The 20,502-nt window shown below is 38.0% G+C and overlaps 1 protein-coding gene across 1 annotated transcript in view; it reads left to right on the forward strand.

Moving 5' to 3' along the window:
• Nucleotides 1-18,913, forward strand: part of dvl3b (dishevelled segment polarity protein 3b) — a 35,313-nt gene extending 16,400 nt beyond the window's left edge. The window contains exons 3-15 of the mRNA XM_079873796.1: nucleotides 1,700-1,824; nucleotides 6,486-6,628; nucleotides 6,706-6,841; nucleotides 7,946-8,039; nucleotides 8,149-8,218; nucleotides 10,663-10,802; nucleotides 10,872-10,948; nucleotides 11,051-11,118; nucleotides 11,274-11,423; nucleotides 12,723-12,854; nucleotides 14,252-14,419; nucleotides 14,538-14,753; nucleotides 17,334-18,913. Of these exons, the coding sequence (XP_079729922.1) occupies nucleotides 1,700-1,824; nucleotides 6,486-6,628; nucleotides 6,706-6,841; nucleotides 7,946-8,039; nucleotides 8,149-8,218; nucleotides 10,663-10,802; nucleotides 10,872-10,948; nucleotides 11,051-11,118; nucleotides 11,274-11,423; nucleotides 12,723-12,854; nucleotides 14,252-14,419; nucleotides 14,538-14,753; nucleotides 17,334-17,710 (1,896 nt within the window). The 3' untranslated portion in view covers nucleotides 17,711-18,913. The remainder of the gene's footprint in view (nucleotides 1-1,699; nucleotides 1,825-6,485; nucleotides 6,629-6,705; nucleotides 6,842-7,945; nucleotides 8,040-8,148; nucleotides 8,219-10,662; nucleotides 10,803-10,871; nucleotides 10,949-11,050; nucleotides 11,119-11,273; nucleotides 11,424-12,722; nucleotides 12,855-14,251; nucleotides 14,420-14,537; nucleotides 14,754-17,333) is intronic.
• The last annotated feature ends 1,589 nt before the right edge of the window (nucleotides 18,914-20,502 follow it).

Below are 20,502 nucleotides of genomic sequence, written 5' to 3' on the forward strand. Positions count from 1 at the left end.
GCTGTAATAATGTAAAATATGTGAAAAATAATGTGTTTTTTGAACAATCAAGCATGAAAGCATATTCTAGTACACCCCAAAAACAAAAGCAAGAATTCGTAAAAGGCCATAATAGGACCCCTTTAAAACACATTTAGTTTATTAGTACTATTCCAGAAATCTTACTTGTTTCAATTATGTATGACTGACAAATATGTCTTGAGCCCAAAATTGCTCAAACTTGCCAGGGTAGGAACTGAAACCGGCTTCATGCAACAGGCGTCTGGTACTTTTATTTGTGGGTTGCACTACACAGAGTATTTGTGACAGGGAAGTGTTTCTGTTTTCTTAAAGCACATTGTCTTCTTCCATGTTGGTTGTGATTGAATTATCTAAGTGAAGTCACAGGGTGAGTGCAAAAACACTCCTGAAATATCCCATGTATAACAAGAAGATTCAATCAGATTTAGGGTGGTGTTGGGACTCCAATGCAGCTCATTGTGGTCTCATAAGAGGCTCTCTGTTTGTCCAACAGGATGTGAATGCTCTCTTTCCAAGAGACTCTTAATGATCATTACTACAGGGTTCGTGGTATTCTGAATCATTTATTCCCCTCCTAAACTATGACATCCCTGCTGGGCCCTCAGAACTGCTGAGATTAAAACATGGAGAAAAGCAGGCAATGCACTTTTAAATTAAGGTTAAATACAAGTTCAGCTCTATCAACACATTTTCAGTTATAATTGTACAATGGAAATCTATTGCACTGGGATAAACACAATTTTCAAAGTATAGCCACAAAACTTAAATATCATATCATTCAGTAATGTCTTTGTATTTTTGGAAAGAAATTAATAGTTTTATTCAGCATTAAACTGATTAAAAGTGGCCGTGTATAGATCATGTGTATATCATGTTTCATATTTCCATTTTTTTTTTTTTATTCATAAAAATGCTGTTCTTTTGAACTTTCTATTCATCAAAGAATCCTTAAACAAATGTATCACGGTTTCTACAGAAATATGCAGCACAATTGATTTTCTAAACTGATAATAATAAGAAATGTTTCTTGAGCAGCAAATCAGCATATTAGACTGACTGGAGTAATGATGCTGAAAATTCAGCTTTGGTCACAGGAATAAATTACATTTGAAACTATATTCGAATTGAAAACAGTTATTTTAAATTGTAATAATATTACAATTTTTACTGTATTTTTGATCAAATAAATGAAGCCTTGGTGAGCAGAAGAAACTTTGTTCAAAAACATTTTAAAATCTTACCGACCCCAAACTTTTGAACGGTATTGTCACATTATGTTTCATTATCATGGACTTTTAGTTTGTTTTCATGTTCATCATGTGTTCCTTTGTTCAGTTTTCCCGTTCCTCATTATTAGTTCATATGTGTCAGCTATTAATCATCCTAATTTGTGTTTGCTATATAAATTGGTCCTTCACATTCATTCTCTGTCCGATCACTGTTACCCTGTGTGTGTGTTACCCAATGTGTGTGTGTGTGTGTTACCCTGCCTGTTTGCCTTCCTTGTGGATATTTATCTTTAAACGTCGTGTTGGAACCTGATTCTTCTGTGTTCCTGAACCCACATGTGACAGGTATTGTATACTGGTTAGTTAGCATGAGACATGAGGCTTATCAACCATGTCACAGATGCTGTAGATAAGCTAATTTCATCGTCTCTCTCTGTGTCTCTGTACAGCTGGTGTCTGCAGACGGCTCTCATGGTTCGGACGGAGGATCTGTGTGTGCAGACACTCAGGCCGATCTGCCGCCCCCTCTGGAGAGGACAGGAGGCATCGGAGACTCCAGGCCCCCTTCCTTCCAGTCAGTAACCCTACAGCTGTGTCTGTGTGTGTGTGTGTGTGTGTGTGTGTGTGTGTGTGTGTGTGTGTGTGTGTGTGTGTGTGTGTGTGTGTGTGTTAGCTTGTTCACAGACAGACCAAAATAACGCAGATTCAATTGATATTAGTAGTGATGCACCAAAATGATTTTTGTACTGAAATTGAAATTTTCATTTAGCTAAAAAATAAAAGAAAAATTTATATTTAATAATTTATGTAATAATCAATTAATGAATCAAAAATGTCAACATGCAAATGTTGTTAACATTTTATACAGACATTTAAATTTCACATAAGGCATTTTTACATCAACTTTTTAATGATATAATTGTTTCTATTCCAATTCGTTGTTGAAATATTAACATTTAAACAGTAGCTATAATAAAACTTCTATGATAAAAAAATAAAACTATAATAAAAATCTGTCACGACAGATTTATTATAACTTCAATTAAATAATGAAGACATTGCTAGCAGGTAAAGTAAAAATATAATGAATTTGTGATATAGCCTAGTACATATATTTAACAAAATGCTCCTCACAAAATGATTGATAAGATATCAATACTAAAACTATACATCGTGCAGCCCTACATCCGATGTAGATAGTGATTTGAAGACAAGAAAATATGATGACGACGAGTATGAATATAGACCCCAGTGTGTTGTGTGCCTCAAAATATTAGCTTCTGATAGTTTGAAGCCGAACAAGATTGCACATCACAAACACAATGAGAAGATGTAGTACTGTATTAATTACAATGTTTTTCGAGAGACTGAGACTGTCTTTATGGGTGCATGTACAGTAGGTGAAGGGCTTGAAAATATTTATCGCTACAAAAGGGGGAAAAATGTGGGAACCACTGCTAAATATTGTGTGTGATTTTATCCGATAGACACTCACTGGAGGTGGTTAGGGACCGGAAGAGCTCGGTGTTGACTCGCTCTCATTATCCTTCAGTCTCAAAGGCACCAGTTTCCTCTAATGTGAGCTAATCAGAGCCCTAACCCAGAGAGCGCTAGCACGTCAATATCTTTAATGACATCTGCCTGATCACAAGAGGTGTGTTAAGAGGAGCTGTGCGAGTCTCAGAGCTGTGCGTTTACATTTTCCAATAAGCCGAGGACCCCATTACTTGTAAATCTAATCAACCCTACAGACCCTCATAGAAAGACACGCTCATCAATTTAGATTGATGTTTTACAGACAAAGGCATCGACTGCTTTAAGTGCTTGTTTTGATGGGAACGTGGAAGTGGTTAAGAAAGAGAAAGATGTGGTGGAGGTGAAGCATTATTATGGCAGCACAGATAATCGAACTGTGTTATGGACTTTATTAAACTGCAAAAGACTATAGTTTAAATAAATAACTAATAAATAACACTTTCATGACCGTTTCTTAATACACTTAATTAGACTTAAGTGTGTTAAGTAACTTAAAAAGTGGACTAATATAAAATTAAAGTTTGACTTTAAAGTCAATTTTAAATAATTTAATTGTTTTAACTAACAAACTAAAGCACATGTAAAGTACTTGATTATTACGTGTTATTCGGGATTACGTTTAAAGTGAATATTATTTTAAATGTAATAAATTGCAACTTTATTACAAATATAATTACAAATATATTTCATTAAATATACATGGCATAGAAGAAATTATACTAAAGTACACTTTAAGTGCACTTTAACCATAAATATAAAGATGTACGCAAGTCCTACTTAAGTGTGTCTAAAACACTCTTCAGCTAATTTAACTTTAAACTATAATACATTTTTATTTTAATTGCAAATAACGGATATATTATCTGTTTGATTTCATGTGGTTCATGGCTTTATTCTTTATTGAATTTTTTAAAAATCTCTATGGAGAAATTGAATGAGAAAAATACTTCAGGAACCCAGGCCGGTTATTGTTGCGCTCTATTGTGATTTTAAATGTTTATGATTTCACAGTTCAAATTTCACACTCAGTGTTTGTCAAAATAATACCAATGTGATTTACTTTGACAAAACCGTGCAGCCCTTTTTATATAGATTTTTGATATTTGTTGTTTTGCTGCCTGTGTCAGTGTGTAGCCCTCCAGGCTTGGAGTTTTTCCCACAGGTCTGTTTGTGGCATTGTTGGTCAGTAGGTCTCTTTATCTGCGTGTAACCACATGTGTGTGCATAGTTGTTTGTCCTGCTGGTGTTTCCTGTCTATGTGTGTGTGTGTGTGTGTGTGTGTGTTTCCTGTTCTGTCTGTCAGGCAGCATGACTCCCCTCTGTGAGAGTGTGTGAGAGTGTGTTTGTGTCCAGGTTAATTAATTATTCATGCACTGTGAGTGAACACAGCCAAATGTAGTTAAGAGAAATACAGCAGCAACCTGTGAGCGCCCTCTGCTGGTGATCCTCTCACACAGAAGCTGTGCTTTACCCCAAACACTTCAGATGACATGTATGCTGCCAAATCACAAACTGGAGTTGTCTTTAAATCACAACTTTCTGAGTTGAGAATGGTTATTTGTGATCATTTTCACTGTGAATGTTTACTGTAAATTGTACGATTTTGTTAATACATACACATTTTTGTGTACTTTAGAGTGTAATACAGCTGTTTGTGCATGTAAACTATCTGGAAAGTTACAAAGCACAAAGACAACACAAAAGGGATTTAATCTCATCCTGAAACGCCTTGTTTGTCCTGCCATCATTTCTATGACTATAGCCCTATTCGGACTGGATTCACTTTACTCTGGTAGATGGAGTAATGTAATTGTACCACAGGACGTCTGTAATATTAATGGCCAATTCGCACGGGATAAGATATCTCAGTAAACTAGCAGAAGTGGGAGGGGTAACTCGATTTGCGCATCGCCGTCATTCTCCTCTCGTCATGTGTGTATTACATTGCTTCCTGATATCACGTGCGCATACACATAACCTATATTTATATATATAAAACAGTTATGTTCGGTCGAACGATGTATTAATTAACTTCAGATTGGATTGTGTTTGTAATAGGCAATTACCTAACGCTAAAAGATGTTTCGTGCCTCAAACAAGTGCTTTCGATCTTCTTTCTGATCTGAATGGTGTGGAAAACACTTGAGTTTTGCCACAGACTCGTCCCAGCGTCTCAAACGCAACTGAATGCTTTTTCAAGCGTCTCCATACTTGAAAACCGCAGAAAACTACTTTTAAACAGGAAATGATTAAATATTTACGTACATATTTACAGCGGGTCTATTCGCACGGGATTAGTAATACCTGAGGTAATTTTTCCGGACCTTTTTACTGAAGGTAGAAGTCGCCATAATCTTTACTGACATTGTCCGTAATGATTACTGAGATGGCACATTCGGATGGGACTAAAATCACAGAGAACCTCTGGTTATTATTACTTTACCCAAACTCTCTATGTTACACTAGTCCCATCCGAATAGGGCTTGATACAGTATAATCCTGTTTACAGCCCATGATGCTTCGGGAGCTGAAACCTGATTATAGTAAGGGGTGTTCAATTTCTGGCATGCGCTCTAAGCGGTTGACCAATCACAACAGACTGGGCTTTTTTTAAAAGAGCTAAAACAGAGCGTTTCAGGCAGGCTTAAAATAATGTTTCCAAAATCGTATCTGTGGTTCATCAACTCGTAACAGGGTTGAACGGCACTTCTGCATTCGCTTTGCAACCCTCTATCGGCTATAACCGCACTATGCTAGTTTGCCAGATCGAGTAGCGGATCTGTAGTTCAAATGAGACAGAAGAAACGACAAATTTGACTTGCTTTACAGCAAGCGTTACTATAGCCGATAAGTGGAGCTGTTTCTGATGTCGCAGTACATCATACTTTAATAAAATCATGCAACATACTTTACCTTGTCTGTGGACATCGTTATTTCCAAAACCAGTGCTGGATAAACAAATAGTACGGAGCCCGGGAAGTCACCTGTGGGAGAAAAAAAAAACAATCCGTGGCGACGGTTTTGCAATCCGTCCGCTCAGTTTATAAACTGTACTCACGAATTCTCAAACTGTTCCCTCGGTGCTCACGGGTTAATAAACCGTACCCACGAGTTTCTAATCCGCGCTCTCAGATTTGTAAACCGTGCCTTCAGTTTTTGCAATCTGTACCCACAAATTCATAAACCGTGCCCACGCTTTCGCAATCCGTTCCCACGGGTTTGTAAACTGTACTCACGGATTTGTGGCTCGCCCTCGTTTTAGAAGAACACCAGGAGACCATTGTTAACGAATCATATTTTATATTGTTTTATTAAATATGAAGTGGAACACATCAAATTGTCTTGCGTCTGCATGTTTAAAGTGATTCTCCGTAATATAGCGTGCGTACGGCGGTAGGCAAAATTTTTTACGACAGCGGTAATGGATAATTCCGCTTCCAACCTGTAGGGGGACCGAAGAGGAAAAGTGCTGTGGTGTTGCTTTAAGTAGAACCTGTTCAGAAATGTTGTTCACAGATCACTAGCTTATCTTTAAAAAGCCTACAAGTGTGAATTGTGTGTGTGTGTGTGTGTGTGTGTGTGTGTGTGTGTGTGTGTGTGTGTGTGTGTGTGTGGCATGTGTCACTCAGCAATGTGTGTATCACTGCCTGTCTTCTGAACACCCAGCCTTCATCTTTCTTATTTCCGCTTTTCATGCAGTGCGAATGCCGCAGGAAGTCAGGATGACCTGGGGGACGACACCGAGCCTGAGGTCGGTCCATCGCTGCGAAGAGACCGAGACCGAGAGAAGGACAGAGAGAGGGAGAGAGAAAGGCCTCGTAGGAAAGATGCACATGACCATGGTGAGTTTCCTTAGGTCCGCCCTGGCTGTTTTGTGAGCAAAGCTTGTTTGCTGAGTGTTGTGTGTTGTGTGCTGCAGGAGGCCGGTTGAACGGTCACTCTCGGCCGGAGCGCAGGCAGGAGACCGCGGGCTATGAGAGCTCGTCCACGCTCATGAGCAGTGAGCTGGACACCACCAGCTTCTTCGACTCCGAGGAGGACGACTCGGCCAGCAGGTGAGACTTGCGCTGAGAGACTTTCAACAGACCACATCATGAAAAACAAGGATTTTTCTGGCTCTTTTAAAACGGAAGTCTGATGTAGACATTATGTATGTAGAATTTCACAATGCAAAGCTCCTAGACCACACAGTGTATATGAAAACTCATCAACAGGGCCATTAAATGAACAACATTTCCTGCACAGTTTTTTCTCTGCTTTCATGCAGCCATTAGTGGAAACAAATCGTTTTTTTCCTCTGCCGGTCTACTATTGTGGTAATAGACACTTAAAATGCACGTTGGTCAGTCAGACTGTAAAGAGAAAAAGCAGTCTACTCTACTATTAGCACCTTGAGAATTGTTTGCATTGTCAGATTATTTTTAAAGCACAATAAAGCAGATTTAGCCCCAATTCACAATATTGTAATGCATCTGGCATTGTCTTTCTCATCATGATAATTTTCATTACACTAATAGAATCCGTTTTTTTATTTTTATTTTTTTATTACAGTAACCATGATGTATACATTATAATGTTAATAATAGTCAAATAAAATATATGTTAATCTTTATTTTTCATGTTCTTCACATCACAGTAATGAGAATTATGGGGCGGAATGATGATGGCCTGAAAATAATGTAAAAATGCAAAAAGTCCTACCAGTTTATGTACAGTATTTTTGCATAAAGATAATAAAATCCATTTTTTACAAAATTTTAATGACAATTAAGCTTAAGCTTAAACTATTCTGGTATTTTTCACATGTACAGAGGTCAGTATTAACAAAGGTAATTTGCATGTAGGCATGTTGAAATTATAGACAGATTGTAAGAGTAGAAACTATGCATGTTAAGTATAGAATATGGCTCCTTTAAACACAAACGTATCTCCTCATGAAGATGACTTAATGCACATTCAAATCACATGCTCTGGAAAGCCAACACAAAGCATGGTTTTCCATGGTCTGATACACTACCACACTAATTCAAAGGATTGGATGGTAAGCATCACATGACTATCAGGTCCAATCAGAGCTGAGAGGACTGTAATGTGCATTATATGTGCACAAAAGACACTAAATATGATGTTTTGAAGATTCATCTGTGATGCCACTGCAGGTTCAGCAGCTCTACGGAGCAGAGCACATCGTCACGTCTCATGAGACGCCATCGGCGCCGCAGACGGAAACCCAAAGCACCCAGGATGGAGAGGGTGAGACTCCTGTGCCTGATAAACATTGTGTTTGTGTCCGGCTATCAGTGTTTGACTGTCTCTTTAAGTGTGTCCTCACCTCTCGCTCTCTTTCTCTCGATCTCTCCAGTCCTCATCGTTCAGCAGCATAACTGACTCCACCATGTCTCTGAACATCATAACTGTCACATTAAACATGGGTGAGTATGTATATCTGTGTGTCTGCCGTCGAACATGCGCCACTGTTTTAAAGACAACATGAACAAAATTCACTAACTTCAGTAATGAGACTTCAGTTATCAGACACAGGTAGCTAAAGAATATTGGAGAATGTGCGCACCAAATCAAATTGAAATTTGAAATAAATTAAATTAAAAAAACATAAGGCCTGAAGTCCAAGATCCCATAGCACAAAATCGTTACCGAAGAATTAAAAAATGTGTGCACACTGGGGACTGTTTTTTGTTTTGTTTATGTTTTTTGTTTGTTTGTGTGCAGTTTTTACACATTTTTGTTCATCACTGCATAAGTATGAACTAATTCTTTGACATTACATTTTTTGCTATTGGATCTATGACAATAAAGTTGTAGGTTTCTTCCGAGCTTAACGGCTTATTGAAAAATAAAAATGTAGGCTGGGATTTGGTTCTATGCATTGGTTGTTCTGAGTTGCAACCTTTGGCCCGTGGGTGTGTCGCTCCAGACAATAGCGGTGCATGTCAGGGCGGGACTTTATAGTCCGTGTCTGAAGCTCGAGATCCAGAAGCCCTGCTAAAGGCTAGGGGCCGCGTGTGAAAGTTAACAAACGGTTATTGAACATTTCTGCATACTGCACCTTTAAGTAGACAACATTATGGGGAAGTCCTGCCTACGTAACTAGAGAGAAGTTTGTCATTTTTGCCAGAGGATCCAGTTATGACATTTTTATTAAACATTAAAAGGTCAATTGACCCTTCGCAAAGACCCGCCCCCCTTAGTTACTGTCGCTATGCCCGACAAGCTACGCTGCTCTCACGCTACACCATGTTCTCACGCAGTGAAAAATACATCGCGGAGCAGAGAGGAGACTGACAACACGCTGACAGACAGGACGGACCAGGTTACTTTTCGGTTACTTTTGATATTAGACATATTAAACAAAGTCTCACCTTTCAAATTTGGTCATTTTTTAAAAGAAATTTAAACGATACATACCGTTTTGTGGCTCTTAAATGTGTCTGACAGATCGCTGTAGAGCATCAGTTAAAGCTGCTCGTGAACCGATCATCTCTTCCTTCTAGTTAATTTATAGCATCAAATAAATATGAATGAACATAAGAAGGAATGTTGTTTTAACCGCGGAAAGGCGTCAGTACACTCCGTTTTTCAAGTTCAAATTCTCCCATGTTAATCTGCTATCTCTCCTGACTGCTTTGTCGGACAAAATGGCGGATGGCGGATTATGATTGGTTAGATCGCCTGTCAATCAAGCTCCCTGCGAAGGGTCAATTGAAAAAAAAAAAAAGAAACATGTGCACGGATGAATTATTCACAATAAGATCTATATCATGTATTTAGAAAATGTCGTATGTTTCTTTTAATTTACTATTTAAGTCTTCTTTTAATCACACAAGATCATACAAGAGGTTGAGGATGTTACCAGAGCCCGTCTACGGAGAGCCTCGCCACTCCCTATTAAGTCCTATTGTACCGAATTTTGGTTGTAGTTCCACCAGAGTTCCACTGGGGGCGATCGCCCATGAGTGCAAAATGAATGGGAGTCTATGGCGCTAGACGGCTAAATTTGTCTCTTTCACCCGATTGCCGTTGAGAAATCTCAGATTTGATTGTAGGTTTTGCGAGTTCAACATGGGTTATAGGTCGAAAGTTGAATGAACGAGTACTTATGTCCTTTCGATTTCTTACAGGTTGAGTTGTTGTTGCCCATAACACGCTAGCATTCTGCTAATGAACGCTGATTGGTCAGTGAAGGACTGATTACGACCAGAGATACCGCTTGATGGCATCGTGTGTGTGTGTGTGTGTGTGTGTGTGTGTGTGTGTGTGTGTGTATTTTCGGCATGGTCTTTTAAAACAACAAAACAAAAACTCTTCTAGCGCATGTGTTTACCTGTGTCAGCTGTGTTGTCGATGCCTCGAGAGAAAAGAAAGTGCAGAGCGCGAAAGCGCGAAAGCGACTGAAGGATTGCCGTAAAGCAGTATCTCTGGTCGTACGATGTGTATGACGTCATTGACATTTTAAAAGACTTTTTAAAGCAAATAAGTGACTCTAAAAAATCTAACACCCAGCAATATGTAATTTCTTTGCATATCCTTTCGAATACAACATTCAAATTACTAGACAAAAAATGATATCCTGAGAAAAGTGGATTTTGAGGGGTATAGCGCCATAGACCTCCATTCATTCTGCACTCGTCCTGTGAGCGCCCTCATGTGGAGCCAGAGTGGAACTGCAACCAGTTCAGAAGCCGGAAGTTCACTGAGACTGGAAGTTCTCCCCTTATTAGACATTCTCTGATGTGACTAAATTTTAATGAAAGTTTCTGAAAATAAAAATTGTGAATAGTGTTTTACAGCACTCTCATTATACTAAATCTATACTCTGCTCCTCATCTCTCCATTTTGTTTTTCTCTCTTGCTATAGAGAAGTATAATTTTCTGGGGATTAGTATAGTCGGGCAGAGTAATGAGAGAGGTGATGGAGGGATCTACATCGGCTCCATCATGAAGGGCGGTGCGGTGGCTGCCGACGGACGCATTGAGCCTGGCGACATGCTTCTGCAGGTCAGTCACTCTGTCATGGTCTGTTTTGGCTGTTTCTATGAGTTTCTAAGAGTTGCTTTTGTGTTGTAGGTGAACGATATCAACTTTGAGAACATGAGTAATGATGATGCAGTGAGGGTGCTGCGAGAGATTGTCCATAAACCTGGGTAAGAAGTGGATGCTGTGATGTTCGCTTCTCATGTTACGGGCTAGATGATATTTATATCAGCAGTGACGCTACTTATGATCGCGCATCTTCACGTTTACAGGCCCATCATACTGACTGTGGCCAAATGTTGGGATCCAAACCCCCGTAGCTGTTTCACCCTCCCAAGAAGTAAGAGAGATGCTGGGTTACAGTGCTGTTCAAGTCAACCTGAAGTGGTTATCGCAACCATTTCACTTTCACAGTTAAATTGCTTTCTTTTACTTGTTCTTGACCTTTTTGGTAGCAAGTGACCAGGCCTGTTGGCTTCCCCTGTGTTTGTCCAGGTGAGCCGATCCGTCCCATAGACCCTGCTGCCTGGGTGTCTCACACGGCCGCTATGACGGGGGCGTACCCAGTGTACGGTATGAGCCCTTCCATGAGTACAATCACCTCCACCAGCTCCTCCATCACAAGCTCCATTCCAGAGACTGAGCGTAAGTGTTTATCCACCCGCCCTTCCCATAGTCCACCTCTGCTGTGCCCGCTGTCTGTCGCCAGAGGATGACTTCATCTGCCAGTCCACTGCTTACTGTGTTTCGATCGTAGCCCTTATCAACTGAGTGTGTCAAATGAAAATCAAAAATTAGTGATTTGTCTTGAATGAAATACAAAAACTGTATATTGGAAATTAGGGCCACCCTTGTGGAAAAGAAGCACATATTTGCATACAAAAGAATACTTATAACGGAAATCATTTACTTTAAAGGGTAACTCTCGCCAGAATGCAAACTTTTGTATAAAAGCATAATTCTAATGGAAACGTCACTTTTAAGTTTGACTTTATTTTCATTTTCGGTCAAATTGCCTTTTGAATGGGAGTGCTTGAGGCACTTCTATGATAGCATCAAAATCGCTATTTTTAAAACACTAAGACGGCTCGACACAACATGAAACTTTGCTGGAAGTGTCACCAGGGGCTCTACACATGAACTCGAGCATTGAGAACATTGTTTGTGTACAGAGTTTACTAAAAAGAAAGATTTTGAACAACTCACTGTAGCTGTGTCCGCCTGCATTTTGTCAGTCAAAAATAGTCGATCTCCAAATGTGAATGAACTGACTCTGAATTTTACTATTGCTTTTTATATGAGGATCCTTTTTCAAATACAAGGTCAATATTGATTTTCACTAACGACAAAACAACAAATTATCAGTGAATTTATATGGAACTAAGCTTTAGGAGCTTTCCATCTTTACTCTCCTCCCTGTTACGTTGCATTCGGAGATCGACTATTTTTGACTGTCAAAATGCCACCGGACACAGATACAGTGAGTTGTTCAAACAGTGAGTTGTTCATGTGACACAGTGGTAAACATGCCTCTGTCCCAACTTTTTTGGAGTGTGTTGCAAAACACTGGAAATCTTTTCTTTGTACTTTTATTAGTTAATTTTAATACAATATTTTAATACATTTTAAAGAGAATTAACAAACCACAGAATCTTGATTTTATTGCATTTTACAAAATGTCCCAACTTTTCTGGAAATAGGGTTGTACATTTGTTTGAAAATACTTTTAAGATTTGAAGCACACTACAAGTGCACATTGATTACAATTAAGCACACTTCTTTTTCTCAAGGGAAATTAAATTTGTAATGTTTGAGAAATCAGAAACTCTTCTCAGATCAGTTGGTAATGGCTACAGCACCTTGATGTTCTCACGGAGCACATCTTTGTAACTCTCCCACATCTGTGGACTGCTCTGCACCTTCTGACTGTGCTTTACTCTGCAGGGTTCGAGGATTTCCATCTGTCCATCCATAGTGACATGGCAGCAATAGCCAAAGCGATGGCATCGCCAGAGTCAGGCTTGGAGGTGCGAGACAGAATGTGGCTGAAGATTACCATCCCAAATGCATTCATAGGTAAAACGGCACCCTCAATCTTAAATATTCAGAAAGTAATCGGGGGGGGGGGGGGGGGGGATTACCACCAAAAATAAATCTGTTATCTACATTTTTCCATCATTTTCAGTATCTATCCAGTTTACAGCCACTTTTGTATTTGATTTGATTGGTAACAGCCATAATTGTTCTGAATAATAATTCATTTCAAAGAATTGAAATATTTGACATAAATGGATGTCACCATCTATGGTGGTGTTTTGTATCTCTTTTAAAAGAAATTAAATGGAAGTAGCAACAGATTGTTTCTTCCATATTGTGCTGTACATCTGAGCGTAACGGATTAGCGAAAAAGGCCAAAAGTAGGCGGGACTTGGTTCTATTCATCAGATTGGATGATTGATTGGATGTTGAAATGTGGACGTGACACTCAAAAGTGGAGGCAGATGAACGTGAGCTTTCAGGGGAGGATTTAAGTGACTAATGATTGGGGAAGTCCTGTGTGTGTCACCAAAGAGAAGTCGTTTTCACTGGAAGATCCAGTTATGACATTTTGATTAAACATTACGAGGTTATAATAAAAGAAATGAAATGTATGCACCGATGAATTGTTCACAATAAAATAGATGAGGTGATTTTTAACATCATGCCCACTTTAAAGATGTAATTTTCCACTTTTTTAATTTTAAAACATCAACATACAAATGTATTTAGACACTTATAGGGATCTTTTACTGATCTCTGGGAGTCCATATAATGCAAGTGAATAGGTTCTGAAATGCCAACGCTCCAAAAAGCACACACAGTCATCGTTACATTAATCCGTACGACCCATGTGGAAGAATCAATGTCTTCTGAAGCGTGTTGTGAAGCTTGACAGCACTTCTGCTTCACTTCTCACGTGAGCTTCACAACGCGCTTATGTTTACAACCCTTAAAAACACATACGACAGTTGGACAAAAGTGATAGTTTATATTATTAAACATTACTATTTTTCTTACGTACAATTATCGCTTTGCTTTAGAAGACATTAATTCATCCACTGGGGTTGATGGGTTAAAACAATGATGGCTGTGCGTACGTCAACTTTCGAACTCACAGAGATGGATTATTTTTTTATAAAAAAATCTTTGTTTGCGTTTATAACTCATTTATATGAGGGTGAGTAACTGATGAGAGAATTCGTATTTTTGGTTGAGCTATCTCTTTAAGAAATATAGTATACTTTTCAAGCACCAAAACATTACGCAAATGTTAGGTTTTTTTTAATTATAAAACGCTGTTCAAAATGAAGACAAACAGTATTTGGAGGGTTTGTGGTTGTTAATGTTGATAGTTAATGTGATGAATTACACCTGTGCATATTCTGCTCGGACAACAGTGTCTTCAGAGCTGAAATATTCGTTTTTCCTATCAGGTTCAGACGTGGTGGATTGGCTGTATCATCACGTCGAGGGCTTCACTGACAGACGGGAGGCACGCAAATACGCCAGCAACCTGTTAAAAGCCGGCTACATCCGCCACACTGTCAACAAGATCACCTTCTCTGAACAGTGCTACTACATCTTTGGTGACCTCTGTGGCAGTGAGTGCATGATCTTTAGATCTTAGATTTCTCCCCACTCTTTCACGTTGAAGCATCTTTTATTTATTCATTTGGAGTAAACTCTATTTCCCTCCTGTTTGTTCCTCTTCTCTCTCAGATATGGCCAGTCTCACCTTGCATGACCATGATGGTTCTAGTGGGGCGTCTGACCAGGACACTCTGGCCCCGTTGCCCCACGCTGGGGTGGCTCCCTGGCCTCTCACCTTCCCTTATCAGTACCCGATCCCTCACCCGTACAATCCCCATCCAGTGCACGATCCCACATACAGCTTCACTGCAGGGGGCGGCAGCGCCGGTAGCCCTCACAGCGAAGGTGAGACTGCATCCTACCTGGGGGCTTGGGGCAAAAATACCACCAAAATATACAAAAATGCCCCTCAAATTCAAAATAAGGGGGCAAGTAATGCCTCTATACAATTAAACTACATTTATTATGACTGTTGCGATTAAAGTGAAACGTAAAAATAAATGAAAAGTGTCAATTGATTCTTCAATTTCAAAGATTTCTTAGTACATGGATTTTTGCAGCGTTGAGCATTATAACCAATCACACGTTTCTGTATGAATTCATTGGCCAATCAGAGACATTTAGATTAGTCGTGATTAAAATGAAATGTAAAAACGAATAAGAAGGGTCAATTGAGGCATTACATTTAGATCTGCTCACTATGCTGTTTTTGCAGCATTATAACCAATCGCACACGTTATAACCAATCACAATCACAGCATTATAACCATAATATTATATGAATTTTCATAATATTTCAGCCTTACCCCGTAATGAGTTACTTTTTTTTATTTTTTTTATTTATCATTTATATACTTTATGTAGGATATTTAAAATTACATTGATCCCATAACATTATGCAATTGTTGTGTAAATCCATTGATGCCAGCAGCTTTAAACAGTCTTTGTAAGTGTACATAAAAATGCCACGTCAGATGCAGCTTCTGTGCCAACTTGACAAGGTAAAGATGGCTTTTGTTGATGTTGATCAAATGAGTTACAAACTAGTACCCTGATTGATAGTTTAACCAAAAATGAAAATTCACCCAAAATTTCTTTCTTCTGCTGAACACAAAAGAAGATATTTTGAAGAATGTCGGTAAACAAACAGTTGATGGACCCCATTGACTTCCATAGTATGGAGAAAAAATACTATGGAAGTCAATAGGTCATCCCCATCAACTGTTTGTTTACCGACATTCTTCAAAATATCTTCTTTTGTGTTCAGCAGAAGAAAGAAACTCATGCAGGTTTGAGGATGAGTAAATGATGACAGAATTTTCAATTTTATGGGTTCATTGTTTAAATTGAAATATTTTACAAAAGAAAACGGCACAGATATATTTAATTAAGGTAATTATTTTTCAAAAATGCCCCAGAAAATCACTTTCGGAGTGCAAATAATCCTTATCCCAACCCTGCACTGAACTCTTCCACCCTCATCAATTCATGAGGCGAATTCAGTGATGGAAAAAACTAGTGATCGACCGATATTGCTTTTTTATAACCGATACCGATACCGATTATTTGCATGTTTATGTGCCCGATTACCGATATGCAGAACCGATATTTATTTATTGTTATACTTCTGTTTTTGACACAATTATTACAACACAAATGAACTGAACAAACCATTTTATTTATAACAATCACTCCCTCCTTGCATAAAAAAACTTTATATTTATACACAAATAAATAGAGGAGTCCAAAAAATAAAGTGCACTGTTACTAAGTGTCTTTGTTTAAAAATAAAAGCTTTGATGAGGTAAAAAATAAAGCACAAAAATTATTCTAACATATATTCAAAGATAGTTGAGTGATGTATTTTTAAGTGGTTCCACATGTTGGAGGTATTTTTTGTATTGAAATGTAATTCATTTTAAACAGTTTTAGAAGGTTTATGTGCCGTTTAATAGGTTTAAAGAGTGAGGAATAATTCACTGGGTAATATTAATTCACTGAATAATATTAGCTGGAATATAACATTGTCAGGAAAGTAACAAACAAAACAGCATATTTGCATTTTCCAACTAGTATGTTATTAATTATTAATAATGTTTTTGTCTGTCTAGATCATGAAATCCTTTCTGACAAAGTGCTTTTTATCTATGCATTTACACAGAACTATAACTTAGGCTACTCAACCGCGATCGCGCGTGGAGATAATAAATAATTAATTTCCACAGAGTGGTATTTATTTAGATTTGTATTAGCGAAATAATGGTTATGTAGTAAATGATAATATAATTTAGGGTGTTTAAACGAGATAATCTTGTCAAAAGTTTCATTCAGTGGCCGTAGGCTACTTGAGCATTCCTGTCATCAACCCAGTGAGTGCTCAGTATGAACAAACTTTTTTTTCCGAGACTAATGGTGATCAAATACAACAGATAGAGAATTCAATTCAGCGCTTTTATTTTCAACATGCACTCATTCATGTCTGTTTTATTTAATTCATGTAAAGTCACGTCTTTATTGGGGCAGGACATGACGGATTACGCTACGTGACTCCATGAGTTCGTCACAATTGTTTAGAGCCAAGCTGCATAACTGAACTATATCAGGCATTTATGTCTCAAATCTCATTTCTGCGTGTCTGTTATGTTAAATAAAGTTGAATAATTAAAGCAAAGCAAGCAGAACATATGCTTTACCTGTGCACAGAGTTGTTGTTGACTGATCTCCTCAGACGCGGACTGCAATGGCGGAATTCTCAAAACGGCCACAAGATGGCGCCGTTTATCGGCGAATCCGATATTACAAAACCGATACCCGATTATGAGAAAATGCTTAAATATCGGGAAAAATATCGGTAAACCGATACATCGGTCGATCACTAGAAAAAACAGAAAGTCTCACTTTTCCTTTCTTTCATTTCGCTCGCAGGTAGTCGAAGCAGCGGCTCGAATCGCAGCGGTAGCAAAAACGACGCGAAGGCAGCGGCTGGAACGCAGGAGTCTGGAGGCCGATCTGGCAGTGGCAGCGAGTCCGAGAAAAGAGAGAAGGCTCCCAGCGAACGCTCTGCAGCGCCCCCTAGCGAACACAGCGTGCGTAGCTCACACACCATCCGAAGCACACACTCTCACGCCCAGAGCCTGGTGTGTGTACCGCCCGGCCTCCCTCCACAGACGCCCTCAGCAGCAGCACCGGGCTCTCCTCCCGACCGAGACCTGTCCTCGGTGCCACCCGAACTCACTGCCTCGCGCCAATCTTTCCGCATGGCCATGGGGAACCCCAGCGAGTTCTTCGTCGACGTCATGTGATGTGCTTCAGGTGACCCAGAGGGCCGACTCAACATGCGCAGGCATGTGAAATCAAGAAAGAAAGAGGAGGAGGAAGACCAGAAAGAGATGCATTGACATTTTAGCTGGTGGAGCGCGCCGAGTGTCCCTCCTAATGTCCCTCCTGTGTCCTGTGGCTTGCACTTTCTTCAGTGAAGAAGACCGGAACAGATCACGCATCCCATCATGCCCTCAGAGACCGGAGTGCTCTGAGTAATGGTGACTCTGTGGGATGCAGTGATGAAGTCTGAGTGAAGCTGAATGCTTGCTGGTTTTTGTGTACTTTTTATGTACTTTACCTGCATTTTATAATATTTTGTCCTCTGACCAGTTTATTATCCTCAAGCTAAGATCTGTTTATCAAGCAAAATGAAAGAAAAGCATGAGACATGGGAAGAAAAGTGAGGTAATCTTCTACTTCTAAATCACCTTTTGCTTTTTAAAGGATGAACAAATCATTTTTAATGATTTTAAAAAAGACAAACGCTATCAAAAGATAGATTCTTTGGCAATTATTTTGTATTTATGACTTTTAATTTTCTGCTAATAATTGTGGAGAGTGAGAGAGAGTTAAAAAAAGAGAGTTTTTAAGTTTACAGACAGGACTTTTAAAGTCTGCCTTACCTTCGGGTTAAAATGAATTTATTAAACATGATACATGATGTTTTTTTTGTTTTTGTTTTTAATTACGTGAACCAATGAATTGTGCACAATAAGACCAGGGACTTTTTATTAATTAAGTAGCTCAAGTCAATTATGATTTGATGTTGATTTAAAGAAATTAATTTGGGAGATATTCAGTTATTCTTTGTAATATTCTACGTGTGCTGAACCTGCAGCAGTGATGAAGATCAAAATGGACCTTTAATGTTTCAATATTATCAGCACCCCTGAATGAACCTGATGATGCACTATAATAATGTGATGAAGAGCAGCTCTCTTCACTCTCTCACTCTTCCTCAAACAACACAGTACTTAATATGTTAATGTTTGTCTTCATTAACTATCAGCACTCTGCTTTATTGTTTCTCTGTAAACCTATGATCGTTTTTTCTCAGATGCATTTATCACATGTTTAATTATTGGAAAACAGTATTAAATGGTTCAATTTAATACTCACTGTACACTGTTTTATGACAAAACAAAACAAATTGTTTTATTTATAAATATAGTTTATTGCCTAAACACTTGAGTGTGGATCTTTCTGGGTTTTCTTGACATCACTTTCATTCTTTTGCAGTCGTGAAGACAAAACAAGACATGTGATCAGCTATAGACAAAAAAGAAAGAAATCCTGAACCGCCCAACAATTATTATTATTATTATTAAAAATATTTTTATTTGATTCAATTATTAAAGAAATGGCTTACTATTGCAATACGTGCTATTGTAAAAATTAAGTATTTAATAATAATAATCATCATTATAATCATAATACATTATAATAAAATATATGTTATAAAAAACTATTAATAGAAATATTATTATTGTTATTGTTAATAATTATATCAATATATATATATATACTTTTTTTTTTTTTACAGAAAAACAGTAAAATTAAAATAATAATATTTATGCTTGCCTTAATTTGCTTTCAAACGTTAAACCATTGAGCTATTATTTTTTGCGGAAAACTGCAGGGAGACCATAACGCTTCTCTTTGTTAACAGACTTCTAAACGATTCTCATTATAAATTTGGCAAGATGGTTGGCGCATGTTTTGTTTCCAAATGCAAATTATGCAGAGTTTGTGTGGAGTAGCAGTTTGTGAGTCGAAACTGAAAACATAGTTTCATTCCAACGGTTGCAATTTTTGATGATCGCAATAAGCCATATCTTGTTCTCACAACCAAAAGCTCAATGGTTTAACGTTTGAAAGCACATTAAGGCAAACATGAATGTTAGTATTGTACTTTTATTGTTGTTCTGTCAAATAAAATAATGATAATAATAGTTAATACATTTTAATACAAAAGTACTATATAAAAAATATATTATCACATACAGTTGAAACTATAATCAAGTACATGTGCTTTAGTATGTTAGTCAACACAAGTGATAAAATAAGTACTTAACAAGCATAACAAAAAAATATTAAAATGATGGTTTAAAACTGCACTTTTCAGTAAAACTTTGAATTTTACATTATTTCAATGCACATTTTAAGTATACTTCAGTATGTTAAGAAACACAGTCATGAATGTGTTGTGTACTATATTTAAGTACACTTAAATGGCCTTTAATTAATTATTATATTATTGGCAAGTACAGTTTTTTTAAAAAACATACTTTTAAGATTTGGTGCACATTTGATCAAATTAAGCATACTTCTTTTTCACAAGAAGCTGCTTTACTCCTGAGTTCAGGGGCGTCGGCTGATTTCCACTCGCACTTTGTTTTAACATGCTAGAGAATGATGGGTGGATTTTTTCTCATAGAGAATGTTTTCCCACAATGATTCTGACAGTCCGCTGTAGTTTAATGGTGGAAAATGTATTTCGTTCTCTTTGGCTGTCAGAAGAGCCGTTCTATGATTTACATTTTCACTGCATCAAAAGAAGATCCAGGGACAAGCTGTGATTTATATACAACTCAGACTGAACCAAATGATGAAGCATCTCGAGATGATTCATAAAGGTTTGCCTTTCAGAGCAAAAAAGAACACACTTCACATCTTATAAACACACCTGTAACCCTTAGAATGAAACTTTTCCTGCACTCTCGTCTGATGACAAATCCTATAAACTTTCATTAAAGGAATTTTTTTGTGAAGT

The sequence above is a fragment of the Squalius cephalus genome, assembly GCF_949319135.1.
Source record: "Squalius cephalus genome assembly, chromosome: 6".
NCBI lineage: Eukaryota > Metazoa > Chordata > Actinopteri > Cypriniformes > Leuciscidae > Squalius > Squalius cephalus.